The 24,116-nt window shown below is 41.1% G+C and overlaps 1 protein-coding gene and 1 pseudogene across 1 annotated transcript; one reads left to right on the top strand and one right to left on the bottom strand.

Annotated features, from left to right (window-relative positions):
* Nucleotides 1–863: 863 nt before the first annotated feature.
* On the top strand, nt 864–1,193 carry LOC142442310 (ATP synthase F(0) complex subunit g, mitochondrial pseudogene; annotated as a pseudogene).
* Nucleotides 1,194–22,376: 21,183 nt separating this feature from the next.
* On the bottom strand, nt 22,377–23,079 carry LOC142443475 (dynein light chain roadblock-type 1). Its single transcript, XM_075544824.1, has one exon. It carries the CDS (start codon nt 23,019–23,021, stop codon nt 22,731–22,733), a length of 291 nt encoding a protein of 96 aa, XP_075400939.1. The 5' UTR covers nt 23,022–23,079; the 3' UTR covers nt 22,377–22,730.
* Between the last annotated feature and the right edge of the window lie 1,037 nt (nt 23,080–24,116).

Genomic DNA, 24,116 nt, shown 5'->3' with positions numbered 1-24,116 from the left:
CACATCATTTTTCTTTTTGGGTTTTTCTGCAAAGATAACATCATTTTCTATCTAGAAAAAAAATCCACTTGGCCTTATATAAAGTAGATAAAGTTTGTACATCTTCTCTCTTACAACTAGTGTTTTAGGTTCTGAGTCAGCAAACAAGGTGGGGGGAGGGCAGAAATCTCAGTAACGAAGAATTTACCTTTGCCCCTCAGAGAGGGGTCTAGGGGAGGAGATGAGTCAGTCAGGGTGCGATGTAGCACTGATGAATACAGCTTTCCTCCAGTTCCTAAATGCTTCCTGCCCCCCCCTGCCCCCACTACCATGATCCGAATTCTACCTTGAAAGTCTGGATAAAAAAAAAAAAGAAAGAAAGTCTGGATAGAGCAGAGGATGTACACTGGTGCAGATAGGAGCTGGAGGCACAGGGAATCCAGGGTAGATGATACCTTCAGGACCAGGGGTGTGAGGGGCGATACTGGGAGGGTAGAGGGTGAGTGGGTTGGAAAGGGGGAACTGATTACAAGGATCTGCATGTGACCTCCTCCCTGGGGGATGGACAACAGAAAGGGGGTTGAAGGGAGATGCCGGACAGGGCAAGATATGACAAAATAATAATTTATAAATTATCAAGGGCTCAAGAGGGAGGGAGAGCGGGGAGGGAAGGGGAAAAAAGAGGACTTGATGCAAAGGGCTTAAGTCGAGAGCAAATGCTCTGAAAAAATGATTAGGGCAAAGTATGTACAGATGTGCTTTATACAATTGATGTATGTATGGATTGTGATAAGAGTTGTATGATCCCCTAATAAAATGTAAAAAAAAAAAAAAAAAAAGATTCAACCGGCTGTTTCGGGCCACGGGCTTTCTCTCCTCGAACCATGGCCCAGTTTTTCCGTAACTTGGTGGAGAAGGCCCCGGGGCTGGTGAACGCTGCTGTGACTTACTCAAAGCCTTGACTGGCCACATTTTGGCACTATGCCAGGGTGGAGCTGGTTCCTCCGACCCCTGCGGAGGTCCCTGCAGAGATTCAGAGCCTGAAGAAAGTAGTCGAGAGTGCTACTGGGCACCTCAAGCAGCTCACAGTTAAGGAAGCTCTGCTGAATGGCTTGGTGGCCACTGAAGTGTGGATGTGGTTTTATATTGGCGAGATCATAGGCAAACGAGGCATCATTGGCTATGATGCTTTAAGACCAGTCTTTAACATCTGATTATATTTGGTTTGCTCTTTGAGTTTTCTTGGACCATGTGTGATCAGTCTACTCTAATAAAATAGATCATCTAAAAAATTGTAAAAAAAAAAAAAAATTTTTTAAGAATTTACCTTTGTTAGCTATAAAGATGAATACATCTCCATTGGGTAAGTATCTCTGGCTTTACATCTTCCTTACTGAATCCAGAGCTGCTTAAAGAGTTTCTTCTGTTAGAAATAGCATCGATCAAAAGTAGGCTCTTACTGTACTTGGAGAAACAAATCAAGAAAATAATAGCTTCTGTGAATGGAATCTCAACTAATCCTACCAAAACTACACCCACTCATGTTTGGAGATATTACATCAGAGACAAGATAGAGTTTGCTATGGGCCATTCCATCTTAAATGCAAACTCGATAAGAATTGTGGAGCTTTTATCCTCGTGTTGGGAAGCATATTGAAGAGAGAGATTGGGGAGAGACGGGGAGCTAATAACGGAATCCAATGAAGAAGAAAATATTCTAAAATTGATTGTGGTAATGATTGTACAACTTTTCTTGATATGATTGAACAATTGAATTGTATGCTATGTGGATTATGTGCCAATAAAACTGTTTTTTTTTAATCTTCAAAATAATTAATACTTTCTGATGCCAGGGGCTTAAGTGGAGAGCAAATGTTTTGAGAATGATGAGGGCAATGAATGTACAAATGTGCTTTACACAATTGATGTATGTATGGATTGTTATAAGTTGTATGTGCCCCTAATAAAATGATTTTAAAGAAATGATGCTTTCAAAATAAAGTGTATATTTACTGTTGTTGTTGTTGTTGAGTGCGTGAGATCAGCACCAAGTCATAGCAACCGTGTGTGCAACAAAACAAAACCTGCCCTGTCCTGTTGTGTTCTCACAAGCATTGTGATGCTTGAGCCGATTGTTGCAACCACTGTATCAATACATCTCTTTGAGGGTTTTTGTTTTACACTGACCACAACTTTACTGAGTATGATGTCCTTTTTCAGGGACTGGTCTCCCCTGGCAATATGTCTAAAGTATTTGAAGTCTCACCATCCTCTGGCCTAAAGAGCATTCTGATTGTACTCCTTCCCAGACAGATTGGCTTTTTCCTTTGGCTCACTCATTCTCACTACCATTGAGTCAATTTCAACTCAAAGCAAGCCTATAGGAAAGAGTAGAACTGTCCCTGTATGTTTCCAAGACTATAACTTTTTATGGGAGTAGAAAGCCTCATTTTCTCCCAAAGAACATCTGGTAGTTTTGAAGCGTAGTCCTTGAAGTCCTAGCAGCCCAGTATGTAACCATTACACCATGAGGGTTCCTCCTGACAGTCGACGATATTTTCTGTATCCTTTAGCAGCACCATCATTTATATATGGAGCTGTGTCAATGCTTCTGCAGTCGTCCTTATTCCTTGTTCAGGTTTCACGTGCATATGAGGCAATACCACATCTGGTGCAGGCACACCTTAGTCTTCAAAGTGACTTGCTGACTCGTCAACATTTTTAACATTTTAAAGAGGTCTTTTGCCATTGGGCCTCCACTTACATACTCCCTCAATACAAGAACACTTTGCTCAACTAAACGGCCATTCCATGATACCCACCTTCCCGACATGATCGCTGAAGACAAACATGTGCATAAGCAAATATGGTAAAGAAAGCTGATGGTCCCCGGCTATCAAACAATATAGTGTCTGGAGTCTTAAAGGCTTGAAGGTAAACAAGCAGCCATCTATCTCAGAAGCAACAAAACCCACAGGGAAGAAGCACACCAGCCTGTGTGAGGTAGCTGCTGCCTTGATAAAATGATGAGCCTACCAGGTGGCAACAACTTGCGGGGCTGGGCAATGTTCTCCAGGAAGCTGTAGATGCTCTAAACCAGCGGCCAATATATGGTGTTGGGTCTCCAGTAGCCAGAATTCATGGGTCCAGGAACCAAGGGGTGGAAGCTGGAGTGGCACCACTCACTATTACTCCTAGTGATCCACTTGCAGCATTTTTGCTTCCTGTCCCAGCAACCCTGTGTTCCTCAGGCCTGGAGGTCCTGGTCCCGAAGGAAGGAGCTCTCCCACCTGGAACACAGCATGGATTCCACTGAACTGGCAGCTGAGAATGCCCCCTGGCCACTTTGGGCTTCTCATGCCTTTGGATCAACAGGTCAGGAAGGGTGTCACTGTACTAAGTGGTGTGATTGATCCTGATTACCAAGAAAAAACTGGACTAATGTTACATACATAATGGAGGTAAAAAAGAATATGCCTGGAATCCAGGAGATCCCATAGGTCGACTCTTAGTGCTACCATGCCCTGTGCTGATAAATGGTAAATTACAGGAACCCAATCCTGTCAGGACTTATAATGTCCCAGATCCCTCAGGAATGAAGGTCTGGGTCACCCCACCAGGCAAAAAACCACAGCCAGCCAAGGTGCTTGCTGAGGCCAAAGGTAATACAGAATAGGTAGTAGAAGAAGGTAGTTCTACCTAACAGTTATTACCACATGATCAATTGCAAAGGCAAGGTTTGTAATTGTCAGTGTATTTTCTTTTCATGTGCTTATTGAATATCTTTCCTTTGTTCAGGTATGATATGTAAGACACAGTTGGACTCAGTGTGTTTTCATTTATATGTATGATATATGATTGATGATAAGTATAAATGTGATTTCATCAATGTCCGAAAATTATATAAGTATATATGGCTAAAGAATTGTGTACAGGTACAATGTTGGAAAGGGGTGGATTGAGGTAGTTAGTTTATTGTGCCAGACTGGCTGATAAACACATGTGGGATTAATTGAAGGATGGAGAGGTAAATGGCTCGGTGAGCCTCGCCTTTCTTGTCTCTCGCTCTTTGATCATTTGGACCAGTGTGCAGTTGCCTTGCTTGTTCTGTGCCTCAATTTGCAAGCTACACTACCTGTGAGACACCTAAGCTGTGGACTGTGTCGCTGTAATTTGAGGTTCCTTCAAGACCTGCTTCGCCACACAATTGGAATTTACATCTCTTGAGCTGGGGACTGACTGTTGGTGACCTGACTGACTGTGGGTGACCTGCCTTGCTATTTGCTGCCTGTGCCTGGATAGCCTGAATTTCTCTCCAGAGAACTACCCAGAGGCCCTCAAGACTTGAAGGACTGCCAGTGTCTCACAACTGTCTCACGGGAGTGGGTTACACAGAGCTATTTGTACTGCTCTATAATTTAACTGTTTTTTCTTGTGTTATCTAGATAGATATAGATATAGATACAGATACAGATATAGATATAATTATTAGCAATCTGGTTTTGTCTCTCTAGAGAACCCTGTCTAACACACTGTGATCATGAGGCATTGAAGGGATCAGGTAGCAGACACCAAAGAACAAAAACCGTCACTGTGTGCTCAACTTCCCCATGTAAATGCTGAAGACAAATGTGTGCGTAAATAAGTGTGGTGAAGAAGGCTAATGGTGCCCGGCTATTGAGAGATATAGCATCTGGGGTCTTAAAGGCCTGAAGGTAAACAAGTGGCCATCTAGCCCAGAAGCAACAAAGCCCACATGGAAGAAGCACACCAGCATGTGTGATCACGAGGAGTCGAAGGGACCAGGTATTAAGCACCAAAGAATAAAAATCATATCATATCATCGTGAATGAGGGAAGTGCGGGATGGGGACCCAATGCCCATCTGTAGACAACTGGACATCCCTTGCAGAGGGGTATTGGGAGGTACAGTGTAGCATTGATGAAATACACAACTTTCCTCTTGTTCTTAAATATTTCCTCCCCCACCCCCACTATCATGATCCCAATTCTACCTTACAAACCTGTTAGACCAGAGGATACACAGTGGTGCAGATAAGAACTGGAGACACAGGGAATCCAGGACAGATGAACCCCTCCGGATCAGTGGTGAGAGTGGTGATACCAGGAGGGAGGAGAGGAAGGGGGGCTAAAATGGGGGAACCGATTACAAGGATCTACATATAACCTCCTGCCTGGGGGATGGACAACAAAAAAGTGGGTGAAGGGAAACTTCAGACAGTGTAAGATATGATAAGAAAATAATTTATAAATTATCAACGGTTCATGAGGGAGGGGGGTTCATGAGAGGAGAGAGCAGGGAGGAAGAAAAAAAAAAGAAAAATGAGGAGTTGATTGCAGGAGCCCAAGCAGAAAGCAAGTGTTTTGAGAACGATTGTATAAGTGTGCTTTATACAATTGACGTATGTATGGATTGTGATAAGAGTTGTATGAGCCCCAATAAAATTATTTTTTTTAAAAAGAGGTCTTTTGCAGCAGTTTTGCTCAATACATTAAGTCATTTGATTCCTTGACTTCTGCTTCATGAGCATTGACTGGGGATCTAAGAGAAATTAAATCCTTGATAGCTTCAATCTTTTCTCTGTGTATCATCGTCTTATCTATTGGGCCAGTAGTGAGATTTTTGGCCTTCTTGACATTGAGTTGTAGTCCATAAAGGCTGCAGTCCTTGTCCTTTCTCAGCAAGTCCATCAAGTCCTCCTCAATATCAGCAAGCAAGTTTGTGTCATCTGCACATTATAGGTTTTAATAAATTGCCCTCCAATTCTGATGTCATGTTCTTCTTCATATGGCCCTGCTTCTCATGTTAAAATTTGTCCAGTATACAGATTTAATAAATACAATGAAATGATGCAACCTTAATACACACTTTTCCTGATTCTAAACGATTTACTATTCCTTTCATCTATTTATGCGGCTGCCTCTCAGGGCGTGAAAAGGCTCCATATGAGCACAATGAAGGCACCTGGAATTCTCATTCCTCATACTGTTATCCATGGTTGGTTATGACCCACACAATTGAATGCCTTTGCATAGTCCATAACGCACGAGCAAACCATGTTCTTGTATTCTCTGCTTCCTGTGAAGCTTCATCCAACATGAGCCATGCTATCCCTCCTGCCACATCTTCTGAATTCACGTTGAATTTCTGGCAGCTCCTTATCAGTGTACTGCTGCCACTATTGTTGAACTATCATCAGCCAAATATTGTTTACATGTGATACTAATGATATTGTTTGATATTTTCTTTATTCCCTTAAGTCACCTATCTTTGAATTGGTCTAAATATAAATTTCTTCCAAATAGTTGACCTGGTGGTTGTCTTCTAAATTTTGTGATGTGGATATGTGAGAGATTCCAGTGCTTCATCACCTTCTTGAAACATTTCGGTTGGTTTTCCATCAATTCCTGAGCTTTCCTTTTCATTAATGCCTTGAGTGAGACTAGGCTACTTCTTTCTGGTATCATTAGTTCTTGATCATATTTTATCTCTTGAAATGATTGGATGTTGTGACAGGTAGGTTTATTGTGCCAATATAGCCAATAGGAATATGTGGGATTAATAGATTACAGTTTGATTGGAGTGAAAAAAGATAAATGGCTCAGCAAGCCCCACCCCTCTCTCTCATCAGATCAGCGTGCAACTGCATTAGCTAGTTTTCTGCGTCAAATTGTCAGCTACACTACCTGCGGGACAGCCAACCCATTGATCATATTGCTAGAGCTTGAGGTTCCTTCAAGACCTTCTTTGCCATGCTGCTGGTGTATACATTGCTTGAGTTTGAGGCTGTCAGATCCTATCGTATTTCATTGCTCGAGTTTGATATCTCATCCAGGCCTGCTTAGCTAAGCTCCTGAACTGCTAACTGTTGGTAACCCACCCTGCTGTTCACTGACTGTGATCAGACTGCCTACATTGACTTATGGAAGACTCGGCTGTCTGCTTCCTTGATCTTGGACCCAGCAGCCCTCATGAGTTAAAGGAATTCCAGTATATTAACTGTTCCATGGAAGTGAGTTGAACTGAGTCCTGTGTACTGCTGTGTGGACTAATTAGCTGTTGCATTCCTTTGTGCTCTTTCTATCTATCAGTATCTTGGTTTTGTTTCTCTAGAGAACTCTGTCTAACACAGATGTCAATCAGTTATTTTGGCAAAATATCTCTGTATTCCTTCTACCATCTTTTGATATTTCAATATTTTACCCATAGAATCCCTCAATATTGAAATTGGAGGTTTGATCTTTTTTCTTCAATTCTTTCAGCTTGAGATATGCTGACCATGTTCTTCTCTCCTGGCTTTCTAGCTTTGGGTCTTTGCATATTTGATGTAATGCTTTACTTTGTCATCTGGAGCTCCCTTGTCAGATTTCCTATTCAGCTCTGTACTTCATTGTGGGTTCCATTGGTCTTAGCTACTCTACCTTTCAGAGCATGTTTCTGAGTCTCTTCTGATATCCACTTTGATATATTTTTTCTTTCTTGTCTTTTTAATACCCTTTGTTTTCTTCATGTTTGGTGTTCCTGATGTCCTCCCACGGCTGATCAGATCCTCTGTCATTAGTGTTCACTGTGTCAAAGCTGCTCTTGAGATGTTCTCAAAATTCAGATGGAATATATTTAAGGTTGTATTGGGGCTCTAAAGGACTTGTTTTTAGATTCTTAGTGACTCAACCTGAAGTTACAGATGAACAAACGATGCCCTGTTTCACAGTTTACCTTGACCTTGCTTTGACTGCTAATATCAAGCTTCTCCATCTTCTTTTTTCACAGATGTAGTCAATTTTATTTCTTTGTATTGTGTCTGACAAGGTCCATGTGTACAGTTGCTGTTTATGTTGTTGGAAAAGGTATTTGTGATAAATGATGCATTGATCTTGTAATATTCTACTATGCAATCTTCAGCTTCATTCCAAGGCCATTTTTCCAAATATTACCCCTTCCTTTGTTTCTAACTTTAATATTCCAATCACTAATAATCATCAATATATCTTGATTGCATGTTTTATCAATTTTAAACTGAATATAGTAAAATTCTTCAGTTTCTTCATCACTAGTTTTATTGGTTGGTACATAAATTTGAATAATAGTTATATTAACTGGACTTTCATATATTATCCTATCACAGACATACTGTATATCAATAAATATTGAAATGTCCTTTGTGATAATGAATGTGATACCATTCTTCTTGAATTTGTCATTCCCAACATAGTAAATCATATGACTGTCTGATTCACAGTGGCCAATACCAGTCCATTTCGCATCACCAATGCCTGGAATATTGATCTGTATACATTCCGTTTCATTTTTGACAAGTTCTAATTTTCCGAGATTCATAGTTCAGACATTCCATGTTCCATTTATTAATGGATGTTTCTTCTCCTTTGGAGTTGCGTCCCATCAGAAAATGAAGGTTCAGAAAGTCTTACTCCATCTACATCATTTTGGCCTTCTTTATTTGAGGAGGAAGCTCTTCCCGTGTATTTTGAATGCCTTCCAACCTGAGGGACTCATCTTCTGGCTCTACATCTGACAATGCTCTGTTGCTACTTATAATCAGTGGCTAATCCCTCAGAAATGGACAGCCTATTTCCTCTACATAGTATATTCTTACGTTGGAAGTTCTGCAGAAACTATTTCCCCCTGAATGACCCTGGGGGTGTTTAGAATAAGTGTCACTGCTTCCGGCATTACAGCAACACACAAGCCACCACAAAATGACAAAACTGACAGATAAGTGCTATATATTTATTACTAAACTGAGCATAATAAGTCTTCTTATTTTGCCCAGTTTCGCTTAATTTGCATCATTTTATTTTTAATAGTCTCAGAGTGGCTCGTGGCTCTAGAACAGTGATTTTTAAATTTGTGTATGTCTCACATTTATCGACTTCATCAGTAGGAATGAGTTGTGTCGAGGAAACTGGCTTTATAGTAAGTGTTTCTGGAAGTTGCATTGGTTTGTTGAACGCTCTCTTTCCTTATCTCTGTTCTCTTTCCTTCTACCTAAATGTCTAGGGACAGAACAAGCAAGCTCTCCGTTTATCTTTGAATCTAAACTTCTCTGACAAACTGGCCTTGTCTGTTAATAAAGAGTTTGTGTTGCGCAGTGGTTAAACAGTCAGAAACTAACTTAAAGGTCAGTGGTGTGAACCCAATCGCCTCTCCATAGGAAAAATACGTGGTAGTCAACTTCTGTAAAGATTATAGCCTTCTAAGCCACATTGGGGCTTAGAAGTTGCAATAGTTTATTGTGCCAGCCTGGCTGATTGACACAAGTAGGATTAATTGAAGGGCGGAGAGATAGATGGCTCGGTGAGCCTTGCCTTGCTAGCTCTGTGCCTCAATTTAAAGGGTATACTACCTGTGGGATGCCTAGCCTGTGGACTGTGTCGATGTAAGTTAAGGTCCCTTTAAGACCACACGACTGGAATGTTCATCTCTGGAGCTGGGGACCGACAGTTGGTGATCTGCTTTGCTGTTTGCTGCCTGGGTATATATAGCCCAGCTCTCTCTACAGAAAAGGAACTGGCAGCCCTCAAGACTTAAAGGACTGCTAGTGTCTCACTGCTTTATAATTTATAATTTAACTGTTAATTTCTTGCATTATCTATCTATCTGTATATAATTTAACAGTTCGTTTTATTGTGAGATATATATATATATATATATATATATATATATATATATATATATATATATATATATATATATATATTTACTAGCAATCTGGTTTTGTCTCTCTAGAGAACCCTGTCTAACACATTTTGGTACCAGGAGTGCTTCTAGATAAATAAACCATAAATATGAGTTTCTTAAATTGGCTTTCCAACCTGATTAGTCTTAACAGCACTTCAACACCCCAAAATGTGGATACGTCTGCTACTCTTACTAATCCATGGTGTGAAATAGCAAAGATAATACCTAAAGTAGCACCACTGATAGATGAGGTGTTGGTTAAAGGAGAGGCACTGGGTGATCGTATGTTTGATATTTTCCAGGAGTTTTGTAAGGATGACAAGTATAGAGAAGCTGGTTGGCTGGTCCTTCTTAAAACAGAAAGTGTGATTAAGGAGAGGGGTGATCTTAGAGCCTCAAAAGTGCGCCTCAGGTGCAGATTAACGGATTTGAAAACTTCCATCTGTGCTACAAAGGAGAGCCTTCTCTCCTCTAGTAAAATGCTGACATTGCTGAGAGCCAGGTCTGGAGTCTCATTATACGAGTGGCTGAATTACAATGGCAGCTGAATTGCAGATCTAGAGTAGTGTCTGAAACCAAAGTAAGGGCATTAATTGGGAAAAGTTTGGACCCTGAAACATGGGATGGGAGCTTATGGGCTGATGATCCAGAAGAGGAGGATATTGAGCTCTTAGAAACACCTGACCAGATTAGCCAAACTATTCAAGTTGATATGCCAGGTGGGGCTGCATCAGTAGCATTACCTGAGGAAGATGCCTTACAAGATATTGCGGAGAGCACCCAGGAAACACCCTCACCACCCTTTATTTCCGCTAGACCTGTCACTAAAATGAAGTCTCAGAAACCTCCTAAAGGTGAGGTTGAGATGATTATCCAAGAAGAAGCACAAGTCAACAAGCTGAGCTGAAATTTTCAAAGAACAGTTCAGGAAAATATAGTAAAGCATCATAACAAAATGTTTTTAAGATAATTGAATTATGTAGTAAATATCAAAAGAAGATGGAAATAATCCACAGTCATTGTGCCAAAAAAGTACTAGTCCACATTCAACCACTTCAAGAGGGAGCATATGGGCAAGAACTAAGAGTTTTGAAGGAAATAGTTCAAGCTACACTGAAAGCCTTAGCCAAAAACATGGCTCCAGGAATTGCTGGAATACCAATTGGAATGGTTCAACAAGCTGATGACCACTGGAAGCATTCACTTGTCTGTGCCAGGAAATGTAGACGATAGCTACTTAGCCAACTGACTGGAAGATTCCCATATTTATGCCCATACAATAAAAAGGTGATCTAACAGAATGCTAAATGATTTAATAGTATCATTGATATCACATGCAAGTAAAATTTTGCTAAAGATTATCCAATATTAATTGCAGCAACATATTGACAAGGAGCTGCCAGGGATGCAAGCCGGATTCAGAAGAGAAAATTAAACAAGAGGTATTATTGTTGATGTCAGATGAATCTTGGTTCAAAGCAGAGAATACCAGAAAGATGTTTGCTTGTGTTTTATTGGGTTTTTTTTAACTATACCAAGGCATTAAGCTCTATGAATTATAAGAAACTGTGGATAGCCTTGAGCAGAATGGTAATTCTAGAAAACCTAATTGTGCTCATGTGGAACTTGTGCATGGATCAAGAGGTAGTTTTGTGAACAAAACAAGGGAAAACTACATGGTTTAAAATTTGGAAAGGTATTCATCAGGGTTATATCTTCTGACCAGACTCATTTAATCTGTATGCTGAGCAAATAATCAAAGAAGTCTATATTAAATGAAGAAGAATGCAGGAACAGGACTGGAGGAAGGCTTATTAAGTACCTGCCATATCATTCCATGATGCACACCTTCCCAACATGATCGCTGAAAACAAATGTGTGCATAAGCAAATGTGGTGAAGAAAGCTGATGGTGCCTGGCTATCAAAAGATATAGTGTCTGGTGTCTTAAAGGCTTGAAAGTAAACAAGCAGCCGTCTAGCTCAGAAGCAACAAAGCCTACATTGAAGAAGCACACCAGCCTGTGTGACCAGGAGGTGTCAAAGGGATCAGATATCAGGCATCCAAGAACAAAAAAATCATATAATTGTAACTGAGGGTGAGTGCACAGTTGAGACCCGAAGCCCATCTCCAGGCAACTGGACACTCCCTTACTGAAAGGTCGCAGGAGATGAGCCAGTCAGGGTACAGTGTAGCAACGATGAAACATACAACTTTCCCCTAGTTCATAAATGCTTCCTCTTCCCACTATCGTGATACCAATTCTACCTTACAAATCTGGCTAGACCAGAGCATGCACATTGGTACAGATAGGAAGTAGAAACACATGGAATGCAGGACAGATGACCCCTTCAGGACCAGTGGTGAGAGTGGTGTTACCTGAAGGGTAGAGGGAAGGTGGGGTAGAAAGTGGGAACCAATTACAAGAATCTACATGTAACCTCCTCCCTGGGGGATGGACAACAGAAAAGTGGGTGAAGGGAGATGTTGGACAGTGTAGGATATGATGAAATAATAATAATTTATAAATTATGAAGGGTTCATGAAGTAGGGGGAGGGGGAGGGAGGGAGGAAATGAGCTGCAGATATTAAGGGCTCAAGTAGAAGGCAAATGTTTTGAGAATGATGATGGCAACAAATGTACATATGTTCTTGACACAATGGATGGATGTATGGATTATGATAAGAATTGTACGAGCCCCCAATAAAATGACTTTTTTTAAAGAATTTTATGAGCCCCTAATAAAATGATTTTTTTTAAACTGCCGTATGCTGGTGACACGACCTTGCATGCTGAAAGTGAGGACAACTTGAAACACTTGCTGATGAGGATCAATGGTTACAGTCTTCAGCGTAGAGTACAACTCGGTGTAAAGACCAAAAACCTCACAATTGGACCTATAGGTAACATCATGATAAACGAAGAAATGATTGAAGTTGTCAAGAATTTCATCTTGCTTGGATTCAGAGTCAATGCTTATGAAAGCAACAGTCAAGAGATAAAAATGATACATTGCATTGGGTAAATATGCACCCAAAAACCTTACTTTGAGGTGCACCTGCCTCAAGCTATAGTATTTTCAATCGCTTCATAGTCATGCAAAAGTTGGGCACTAAATAAGGAAGCCTGAAGAAAAATCAATGTATTTGAACTATTCAAAGAAAATTGAAAAGTACCATACACTGCCCAAAGAACAAGCAAATCTGTCTTGGAAAAAGTCCCACCAGAATGCTCCTTAGATGCAACGATCGTGAGACTTTGTCTCGTGTGCCTTTGATGCGTTGTCAGAAGAAATCAGTCCCTGAAAAGGACATCATACTTGGTAAGGTAGAGGGAAAGCAAAACAGAAGAAGACTCTTGAAAAGATGGTTTGACCCAGTGACTGCCACAATGGGCTCAAATGTAAGAGCCATGCTGGGCATGGCACAGACCAGGCAGTGTTTCATTCTGTTGTCACTATGTGTTGGAACTGACATGGCGGCCGCTAACTACAAGAAGACCCACTGAGAGTCCAGTCTGTCATACATAGTTAACGAATTCGAACAACAGCAATTTTGGTTTAGGTTTAGGGGTTTTGGGGGGCGGGGGGTGCTTTGATATACCAAATGGGGAACTACAATAGTTAGTGTGAGACTGAAGGGGAGATTAAAGATTAGAGCTATTTCATTAAAAAAAATAAATAAAACTTTGAGGAGTAAAAGAAAGGAAAGATTCTAGGTCAAAAATGGCCCAGGTGTCATCTCTGTCTGAATCCTTTAGAGAAATGTAGAAGATGAAATCCCAGTGTCCAGATGAGATTATCTGGTCAAAAATCTCTAGTAGAGCATAGGACTTTGCATTTTAAATATTATTTCCCAAGAGTGTTATTGCATATTAAATTTAAGAATCTCAGATTTCTTGGCTCTGCTTTGCTAATGTTGATTGACTTCCTCTCCACTGTTAGCCTCCTCATCTAATTCCAGACATTCCTCTTAATCATGAAAATTGACTTTAATCAGCATAAAATTAATTACTTCTAAACTTTTGACTTTTGCTCATTCACATTTTCCACTCCTCATCTGAGTCCCTAGCAGGAGTTTTGTTCAGCAGTCCAGTCCTGGGCAAGTTAGGGCCAGGATAATATGGTTTTTGACAGGCAGAAGGAGAACTCTTCCTAAGGTACCATCTTCAACCCTCAGTGGTACCAAGGCTGCTGAGCACAGCTTTGCAGTTATAGTCCATCTGAGGGACAGAAGGGGCTGGACACTGCAATCCAGTTTATATCCTGCTTACCAAATCCTGTGCCCACAGAAATGTATTGTATTTGTCTGGGTCCCTTAGAGAAACAAATCCTCAGAATCTCATGTATAAGAGAGAGTTTTATATAAAGGTTGAATGCACATCAAGAAAGATCCCAACCCAGTGGTGCCCAAGCCCACAAGTCCAACATTAGCCCATATGTCTGACACCAATCCAAAAAGTCCTCCTCCATCTCACAAAACACACACTATGATGCCAACTGCAGGAGGAAAGCCAAGTCAGTGAATGTGTAAGCACGTCAGTGCTGGCAGGGGTCTCCATATGGCTGCTCCAGCACCCAGGGCTGCATCTGGGTAGGTCCATGTGGCTTCTTCTCGGGGATGTCTTGCAGGAAGTGAGCCTTGCCAGCTGAAGCAGGAAACTGGCTTAGGCAGTTGCACCCTGGTCTGATCTTCAAAAACCAATAGACCTGAGAACTAGAAAGGCGAGGCTCACATTGCCATTTCTCTCTCTGCCCTTCAAATAACCCCACATGTGTTTATCGGTCAGGTTGGCACAGTAAACTAACTGCCTCGGGGATTATGTGGTTGCAAATTCTTCAAGCCAGTATGCTGTGTGATGCCTCCACCCCCTTGCACTGTCTAAATTTACAAGAGCTCTGATGAAATGGTCTGGCAGCCACATCGGAATTCTGACTACAGACAAGACTAAGAGAATCCCACACGTAGAATCTGCCCACAGATGAGGCAAAGTCACACATGCCCCCACCCCCAGCCTTCTTTACCCTATTCTGACACTTGCGATTTCTCCCAATGCATTCTCCTACTCTTCTGGGTTCGATGAGCCATTCCAATGACCACACGGAACTCAGAGAAAAACATTAGTATGAGGGTTGATTAGGGAAGCTACCGCATTAAAGCAAATCTGAGTCAGTTGGGATATCAGTGCTTGTCTGCAAGCCTTCGTCTTAGCCATGCCAGCCAGCAGTTCTCTTTCTGAATGCTTGCCTTATTGTATTCTCTCACCCAGGCTATTGGTAGGAATTCCATAGACTGTGATAAGAAGAGTCAGGCCAAGTAATTGCAATTCACCATAGCTCAGTACAGCGGAAAGACTGCCCTGGCCCTCTTTCAGGACCAGGAATACTTAAAGAAACTATTGTGCCAGTGACAAAATGACTTTCTGAGGTCACTGACTCTCAGTGGCAGAATTCTCACCTCCCCTGAAGGAGATTTGAGTTTGATTTTTGACCAATGCTCCTCTTGAACAGCCACCACCCATCTGTCTGGAGGCTGGAGCTGCTGTGCAGATGCTATGATGCTGAACACGTTTCGGTGGAGCTCTCAGACTAAGACAGACTTCCAAAAGTCTGCCAAGAAAAGCCCCATCAATCAAAACTGTTCTGCCGGCAACCAGTCAACAGAGGCTGGCCGGAAATCAGCTAATATTACCAACAGTAAAGCACTCTTCAGATCATCATGATTGTTAGCATTTCCTGGACATAAAGAGATGTTTATAAATCTATTTTATTGATAGAGAAAATAAAGGTCGAAGGAAATTAAAAAATTACCTGTAATCCCATAACATGCATGCTGGTTAAGAGTAGGAACTTTGTAGTGTGTCAGACCTAAGGTGGAAACCCAACTTTGTCCCTTCCAATTGTAGATAAACAGTTCATCTAAATTTCCTATTCTATAAAATTGGGACTAATGATATCTACTTTATATATAACTGTTGTGGAAAGTGACATGTCGCTATCTCATGCAACTAGGAAGAGAAATTCCATTCAATCCAGCAATATGTTTACTGGGTATATAACCCTACAGAAGTAACTCAAGAGCCAGAAGTCAAATGGACATACACACTGCCATATGCACTGCAGCACCGTTCACAGTAACAAGAAGCTGGCCACAACTCAAATGCCCACCAGTAGAAGATCACATAGAAAAACTGGTGCATGCACACAATAGAATACTGTGCGGCGCTCAAAAACAAGGATGAAATCCTGAAACACCTCGTGATGTGGATGGACCTGGAGAGCATGATGCTGAGTGAAGTTAATAAGCCACGAAAGGACTGTTGTATGAAACCACTGCTCTAAGACAAAAACCAAAGACAGACTTGCGTACGACAAAGAACAGACTTCGGGGGTTCCCCTGGGAAGGAGGATGAGGGTGAGAAGATGAAGCAATGGACTGGAAGGCTGACAGGTTTTGACTTAGATGAAAGGGGGTCGTGGAAGTCCATAAGATGGAGAAGAGAACTCAGGAGAAGGGGTGAGATAAAATCTGGTGGGGAGGGTAAGGAATGGTTGGAACTGATGGGGCTCATTGTCTGAAATGTGGACCCCCAGCCTAACTCACAACCAAAGATTCATTTTTTTGAAATCTACTTCACAATGTAGGAGGGAGGGTTGAATGAGGAATACACAGAAAAGTTCCTGAAATATAGTAAATACTTAGTAACTGGTCATCATCATCCTTAGTAACAATAATCAGTAGTCTTCATTTATATGTTGCAGATAGTGTTTAAAGGATGATTTTTTTAGTAAAATTATTACTCTCATAAAAATACAAAATAAGGGGGCAGCGGGGAGGGAGGGGGAAAAAAAGAGGACCTGATGCAAAGGGCTTAAGTGGAGAGCAAATGCTTTGAGAATGATTGGGGCGGGGAATGTACGGATATGCTTTATACAATTGATGTATGTATATGTATGGATTGTGATAAGAGTTGTGTGAGTCCCTAATAAAATGTAAAAAAAGAAAAAGGAACATGGTTTGAATCCCTTACGGATGGCAAAACTATCAGTTTCATGTAGTGTCAATTGAAGAATTCTTCTTAGAGAGATGGAAATATTACCACAAAAAGTGTATAGACCTAGATGATGGATATGTACAAAAACCATAGTGTCACATTCTAAAACTTTTGTTTAATAAATGCTTCTATGGTTTTATAGTAAAAAAAATACAAAATAAGTACAGAGCAATGATTTTATCTAACTCATTAATTACCATGAAGATAATACAGCCAGTTTTAAAATTCACACATGGGCAGCCCAGGAGGACTACTAGATGAATTCACAAACACATGGACAACCAGTCAAAACAACAGGCTCTAATCAATCGTGTTTTGCCTAAAATTATTCCCTGTGGAAAAGAACAATTTGCTTTGCTTTAACTTTTCTACAACTTAATGAGTTATAAAAATAACTCAAAGACAGTGAATCAGATTAAGCTGGACAAGTGGGTATTAGTTTCCCAGCGCCGTCATAGCAAAAGACCACAAAGAACGTAGCTTAAACAGTAGAAAGGTATCATCTCACACTTCTGGTGATGAGAAGTTCAAAACCAGGGTTCCCTCAGTAGTGATTCCTTCCTCTGAGCGAGCATGTGCTCTGTGGCTTTCTTAGCTTCTGGTGGTGGCGGGGATCTTGGCATTCCTTAGCTCCACTCTCTCCTCCTGCCTTCACATAGTTCTCTTCCCTGTATATCTGTCTTTGTCTCTGTTTTCTCTTCAAACAAGATGGGGTCCACTACACTGATTATCCCGTTTCTGCGTAAGCTCACATTCAGAGCCTGTTTTGTGGAGGGGAAAGTTTTGTTATAGATAGGTTCACTATGAGTCATGACCTACTTGATAGAACCCAACAACAACAACAACACAATTCAACCCATATCATCCTTTTATATTTTTAATGTCTTTCCTTTTCTTTTCTATCTGACACTAAAGGATCTAAATAAAGACCCATGATTCCTTATCACTTGCAAATGGATGGGTGTGTGTGTGTCTGTCCTCCTGACCACGCAAGGGGGAAGGAGGAGCCAATTCCACATCAGCCTAAGGCCCATTTCTGAGACAGATATCAGACCTGCTTCCACCCTCTGAACTTCCTTATCCTGTTCTAACACCAATCCCCCGACCCAGGGCACTTTACTCTCCTGCTGATTTCAATGATCTTTTTGCAGTGGCCACACAGTACTCGCTGATAATAACAGGGTACAATTCAGGATCCAAAATGTGACAGATACCGCTTTTCTGTCTGCAGTGCGTGTCCTCAGCCATGCCCACAGGCACACTTCGGTTGAGTCCTTGGTCACTCCACCATGCAGTCTCTTGGCTTCTGCCCTGTTCAGGCAAGTGTGCTGATAAATGCCCCAAAAGCACCCCACTTTGCAAATCAGCTTCCTGTTCAAAATCCATCGGTTTAACTCATTTCATAAGTGGACGCCCATCGCTGCCTCATGCTCTCTGTGCCGCTGCCTCTGCTGCACCCTCGGAAGCTCTTGTTTCTCAGAGCTGGGGTCCAGTGCTCCACCCAGGGCTCTTCCTTCCTGATGGCCATAAGATTCCCTGCTCTGCTTCTGAGATGGCTCCTTGACACTCAGCACAATGAGAAAACTGACCAATCCCACGTTAGAGCCCCACACACCTTACTGGCAGGTTCTCACCCAGTCCTTTGGTGGAAGCTACAAAGACAATGGCAAGAAATAGCTGTACCAATTAATTTAAATATGTCACATCAGTAAAATAAGAGATTTACACCAGTCACTTCTGACACCCTGCTAATTATAATAGCATATTATTCCAGGTCCTCGGCTATCATCTACTCATGTGTATAAAACTCGTGGATTAGGGGGCAATTAATTTATGTTCATGGCCATGGGATAATTTGGAAAAGAATATCAATAATGGTTGTACAACACCAAGAATTATAATCAATGACCCTAAATTATACATGTAAAAGTTGTTGAGCTGAAGGATGTTTTATTGTGGGTTTCTTTTTGCCGAAATTAAAAAATAAAATTTCGCAAATAGCAATGAATACAAAGAAGAAGGAAATGTTCTAGAATGTATTGTAGTGATACTTGTACCACTCTTCTTGATATGATTGAATTATTAAATTGTATGACATATGGATGAAGTACCAATAAAACTGCTCAAAAAAAAAAACCATGGAATCTTTGTTGGTATATGAGTACCATTGTAATCAATTGGATTCATCAAAATCAGTCATAGCTCTCAATGCATCCCCATGCTTTCTCTCTCTCTCTCTCTCTCTCTCTCTCTCTCTCTCTCTCTCTCTAACTCTGACTCTTCTGACTGCTTTTAGGCTCTCTCTCTTGCTCTCTCTCATAAGTACATAGATATTCCAGATATGTTTCCTCACTGTCTCCACCAAAGGCTACCTACAGAAGACATGATAACTTATTTAATGTGACAAGTCAGGGAAGATGGTGTACATTTTACAGAAAGTTAGATTTTCAGAAGCAATGGATCAAGATTCTGCTCATTCTTGTAGACATCCTCTTGTAGGACAAACACAGACAATCATTGCACAAGATGGCTGTGTAATTATAGTAGGGGTCCTCGCGGTGATGTTGGCTGCCAATAGGGTGCTGGAACCGAAATATGTGCTTTTTGTTTGTTCTACTTCTCTGATAGCATCTGAGCCATAAATGTTAAAGTATTTGAGAAGGTAAGAAGCTCTTTAGCTATGTAATTTAACCCTTAAGAAATGCTTGTTAAATAATAAATGAATAACGTCTCCTTTCTCTCAAAAGCTCATGTAAACTCTCAAATTATTGAATTTTTAAATCTCCCATATTTAAATGAATGAAACCGTGAGTAATGATTATGAGTAGCTAATATTTTAGGACAAATATTCTGCTTTGTAGATTTTATCAGGTAAAACCCTGTTACGTTTAGAAATCAGCATGAAAACTTCTTTATTAAATTTGTTTATTCTTATCTGAATAGTCTCATTTTAACGAAAAAGATATTCTTGATGGTGAAACATAAAAACAATCACCTTTCTTTGTTTCGGTCTTTCTTTGCTTTTATCCTAGTCATTTCTGTAGAAACAGAGACCGAAATGAGTGGGTAGCATTATGGAGGATTTCTGGTAATAATACACCTACACAAATGAGCTACAGGAAGTATAAAGTCCATATCTGGTACCCTGACTAACATATGAAATGTTGAATAATATAAGAACTTAGGACTAGCTACTGAAAGTTAAAGATTTATGTTCCAAATACAATTTTCTGTACCAATAACAAAATTTATGTATTTCAAGGGGCAGAAATAACAAAAGGCTAGGTTCTATACACAGACACACCTATACATTTATATCCATCTTTATACACATACACATACATGTTGTTAGCAAGTCAGGTGCAAGAAGTAGAAATGGAGGAGGGTGTGGTCAGAGAAGATAGCTGATAATGATTGTCTCATATGAAAGCTAAATTTCTTTCATTCATTAATTGTATAATCAGAATAATCCTGTGGTTGGCATTAGTAACACCATGTTATAGATAAAGAAAATGAATTTTTAAAACAAAATAATCTCCTTATTTTCAACTAAATAGTAGATAGCAGAGTCCCATGTTTAACCAAGTCATACCTGACTCCTAACTTAATAGGATCTATACGAATATTTTCCCTATTGTTCTCCAACATTACTAAGGTCCTAGATGAAAGCCCCGAACTAGTAAGTTCCCCATGTTTTCAAGAGTGCCAGCAGTTCGACCAACCAGATTCCCATGGGACTACAAGCAACAAAATTGCTCCAACCACCAGTCCATTGGCCCTTCCATCTCTACTTCCTCTCAGAAAGACTGAGAAGAGGAAAGGGCCCTTCCTCTCCTAACACTAATGAAAAGAGGGAAGGAGAGAGAATTGAGCCTAAAGAGAGCCTGACTTGTGCCCAAGAAGCTTACAGCACTCTCTCTGTATGCATTTCCTAAAACTCCCTGCAACAGAGATGTTACTTCAGCTGTGATCAGTGGTTCAAGATCAGGGAAGAGAGAGATGACCGTTTCGTGACTGTCATGCAAAACCATGCTAAGGTCACCCCAAACCAACAGACCCTGCTCCCCCATTGCTAAGCAATCTGGAGGAGAAATTCAAGTCCAGATGAGGAGAGGGGGGCAGACACATCTTGGAGAAGGCAAGAGCATTTCTGTTGGTCGAAAAAGGGGAGGACCAACCTCCCAGCAGGGAAAGTGCCAAGTAACACTTTTATGGAACCCCAGGGAAGGGCAGGCTTGGTCCTATATTCCTGATGGGGTACTTTTCACCTAGTTTCTATTCAGCCCCTAGGGACCCAGACCATGTGCCATAGACTAAGGGGACCTTAGACCTTGTGTTTTCAAGGTGCACAACATCCTTCTGAGGCCTTACCAGAAAGACTCAACTGGACTCCATGTGGACACCCCTAAGTGAACTGGGCTCCGCCTCAAACTTACCTGTAGCCGTGGACTTAGGGCCAAAACTAACTACATGGTGAGAGACAGCTAAACCAAAGGTATGGAACAGGCACTCCTCAGACTACCCTGTACTTAGAGCTTCAATGCTCATCCTACTTGATTAAGGTATGTATTAATCTGTAGGTCTAGTTCTGCCACTGTCCATGAATATGATGGATAGTTTTACCTTACGGCCAACCTCCATTGTTTGTGTAAATAGTGTCCAGTCACGTAAGGATTTAATCTCTACAAGTCAATGATTCATGCATTGCCATTTACAATCAGTCTACACTTAAATAATCTTAAGTGTATAATCTTAAAGAATCTTGAAAAAATACACTTAAATTTTCTCAATTGTGTTTTAAATCCTATATCATTGGCTTAACTAATGACACGATCAACAGAATGACTTTATACTTTAGGGAGATGATTGACAATATTGTAACATAAAAGCACAATGACATATCTAAGGTGAAACAGAGGCATATATAACCCATAGACATATGAATGGAGTTTAGGCTCATGCTTAACTCTAGTCCCAATCTAAAAGTAATTGTTTCTTGTGACATGGCCTTCATGAAGAGATCATTGAAGATATGGGTGCTAAAGCAAAGGGTGGGGAAGAAATTGATGATGCCTGGCTATCAGAAAGAATTGATTCTGGGATCTTAAAGGCATGTCTTTAAACAAGCAGCCTAAGTGAGATGTCAACTAAATCCACATGGAAGAAGCACACCAGACTGTGTGACCCAAGGATTCTAAACAATATGCACCCAATCAGAAGGTGGGAATGGTATCAGAGTTTAAATTGTGGTTGTCAGAGAGCTACAGACTACAGTAAAAGCCCAAAATCCATATACATAGACTAAATCCCTGGTGATTTACCTCTGACCATAGTCTGGTCATCAGAGAGAGTATTGGAAAGACAATTAGAGTAGATCAAAATGGGAGATCTGATTTGAATGGTCAAAATGTAGCAGCTAAATTGACACCTCTAAAATTTCTAGGAGATCGTTTTTAAGTGAAGGGGAAATCCATGAGGACAAATGGGGAATGGTGACCCCTCTGGACACAGACCAGGGGTGTGAATAGCTTTGTTTCACACAGTGTGCACCGGGAACAAGATGTGACAGATATAAGCAGGTTAAAATCTAACACCTTATGTCATTTGATCTCCCTTTTGGCTAATTTTTTTTAAACAAGCATTTAGTTTATTTTTAGGTAAAGAAAAACAGACTTTTCCAAGGGACATGTGAACTGAAGGTCAGGAGGAAGCAGGCGGCAGCTCCTCACAGCTCTTGCTCCGACCCCCAGGTGCCATGAGGGGGGGTGGTCTCATGGAAGGAGAAGGCCCATCAGCGGGACCTCCTCTGCAGCCACAGGTGGGGCAGGGTTTCCTCCACAGGTGGGGTGGGTGAGGCAGCAGCTCTCCCTTGGTCACTGGATTGGTTCGAGTGTGTGATTCCATTCGTAGTGGATTGGCATGATTAACTCTTGGGGGCGGGGGATTAAGTTAAGGACGAACATAAGGAGCCGAGTAGCTTATTCGGTTGGATTCTGAACCACAATCAGGAAATAGTCTTTATCTGGTGCAACCATAATTTCATTTTTCTTGGAACGAATTCGAAGAAAGGTGAGGTCATTCTGGGGGTCGATTTCTCGCACAGTGCTCCTGGCCTTCAAGATGAAGTTGTGCATGAGGTTGGCGTACTGTGCGGTGGTGGGATTGTCCATGGTGCTTTTGATGGGAATGCCTTCCGTGTTCACCACGATGATCCCCTGCACACCCTTCTGGCTCTGCAGTCGCTTCAGGGTTTCTTCCACCTCTGCCATCTCGAAGCGATCCTGCAGCTCTGCGTCGCCAGCACTCGGCCAGGCTCAGGGCCGTCCTGGCCTTTTGGCTAATTTTAAAGTTGTTCTAGCTTTTAATAATTTCTGTTTTCTTCCCAACTGGAGTTTTTCCTCTATTTTATTTTTGTTATTGTTGTTAGCTTTTTTGACTCTTTGTTTTGTATGTTTTTAGTATGTGAAATCAGGATAAGTGAGTCTGTAGAGACAGTCACTGGATTAATGGCTCCTCAGGGGTACAGCTGGGTAGCTTGGGGGGATTTGGGGAAGCAATAACAAGGAATATAAGGAAAAAGGAAATGTTCTCAAATTGATTGTGGTAATGATTGTACAACACTTCTTGATATGATTGAACTTTGAGTGGTATTATATTTCTATTATCTCCCAATAAAACTTTTTTTAATGGCGGTTCCTACACAAAGAGGAGCCCACATTTCAATCTCCACGAGGGATCTGCTGAAACGGTGAGCATGCTGCTTGTTGTGGTGTGACCTGAGTCGGGGATAAAGAGATTTTGAGTGAGACAGCTAGATGGAGAGAGTCTAAGAGTCACTTCGTCCTTAATTTGTCCATTTTTGAAAGGAATAGAAGATTGAGCTGAAACATGAGAATCAGGGCTACAGACTTGGGGAACTTTGTAGTGTGTGTGTGTCTATGTTGGGAAGGAGGATGCTGGCAAATAGAAACATGAATTGCGGGGCAAATACTACCAACTGGGGATCGCCCAGCAGAAGGATAGCTGATGTCTAAGGGAGCTACACCAGAATTAGCTCCTTTTGTGCAAGGAATGTTGGAGGGACCGGTGCTACTCATTAGCCTGCATAGACATTTAACACAATTACTGTCATGAGCAGATATGGTTAGGTAAATGGGAGTACTCTCAGATGTATATGGGGAGGAGGAAAAAATACAATCCTGACTAGCAAGCATGGTATCTGAAACTTTCTCCCCACACAAAATCACCGAAAAGTTGAACAACCACAAGAAACGGGAGAAAATTAATCTGGAGCAAACCACATTCCTTCTCCATCAATTCATGTCACCAGAGCAGAGTAAATCTATTCTGTGCAGAGAAAAGAT

Source organism: Tenrec ecaudatus, chromosome 3 (genome assembly GCF_050624435.1).
Source record: "Tenrec ecaudatus isolate mTenEca1 chromosome 3, mTenEca1.hap1, whole genome shotgun sequence".
NCBI lineage: Eukaryota > Metazoa > Chordata > Mammalia > Afrosoricida > Tenrecidae > Tenrec > Tenrec ecaudatus.
The sequence above is the reverse complement of the archived record's forward strand: the minus strand, read 5'-3'. Positions and strand labels throughout refer to the sequence as shown.

Coding starts and splice junctions, on each gene's coding strand:
- LOC142443475 (XM_075544824.1), bottom strand. CDS start 23,021: ATGGCAGAGGTGGAAGAAACCCTGAAGCGACTGCAGAGCCAGAAGGGT.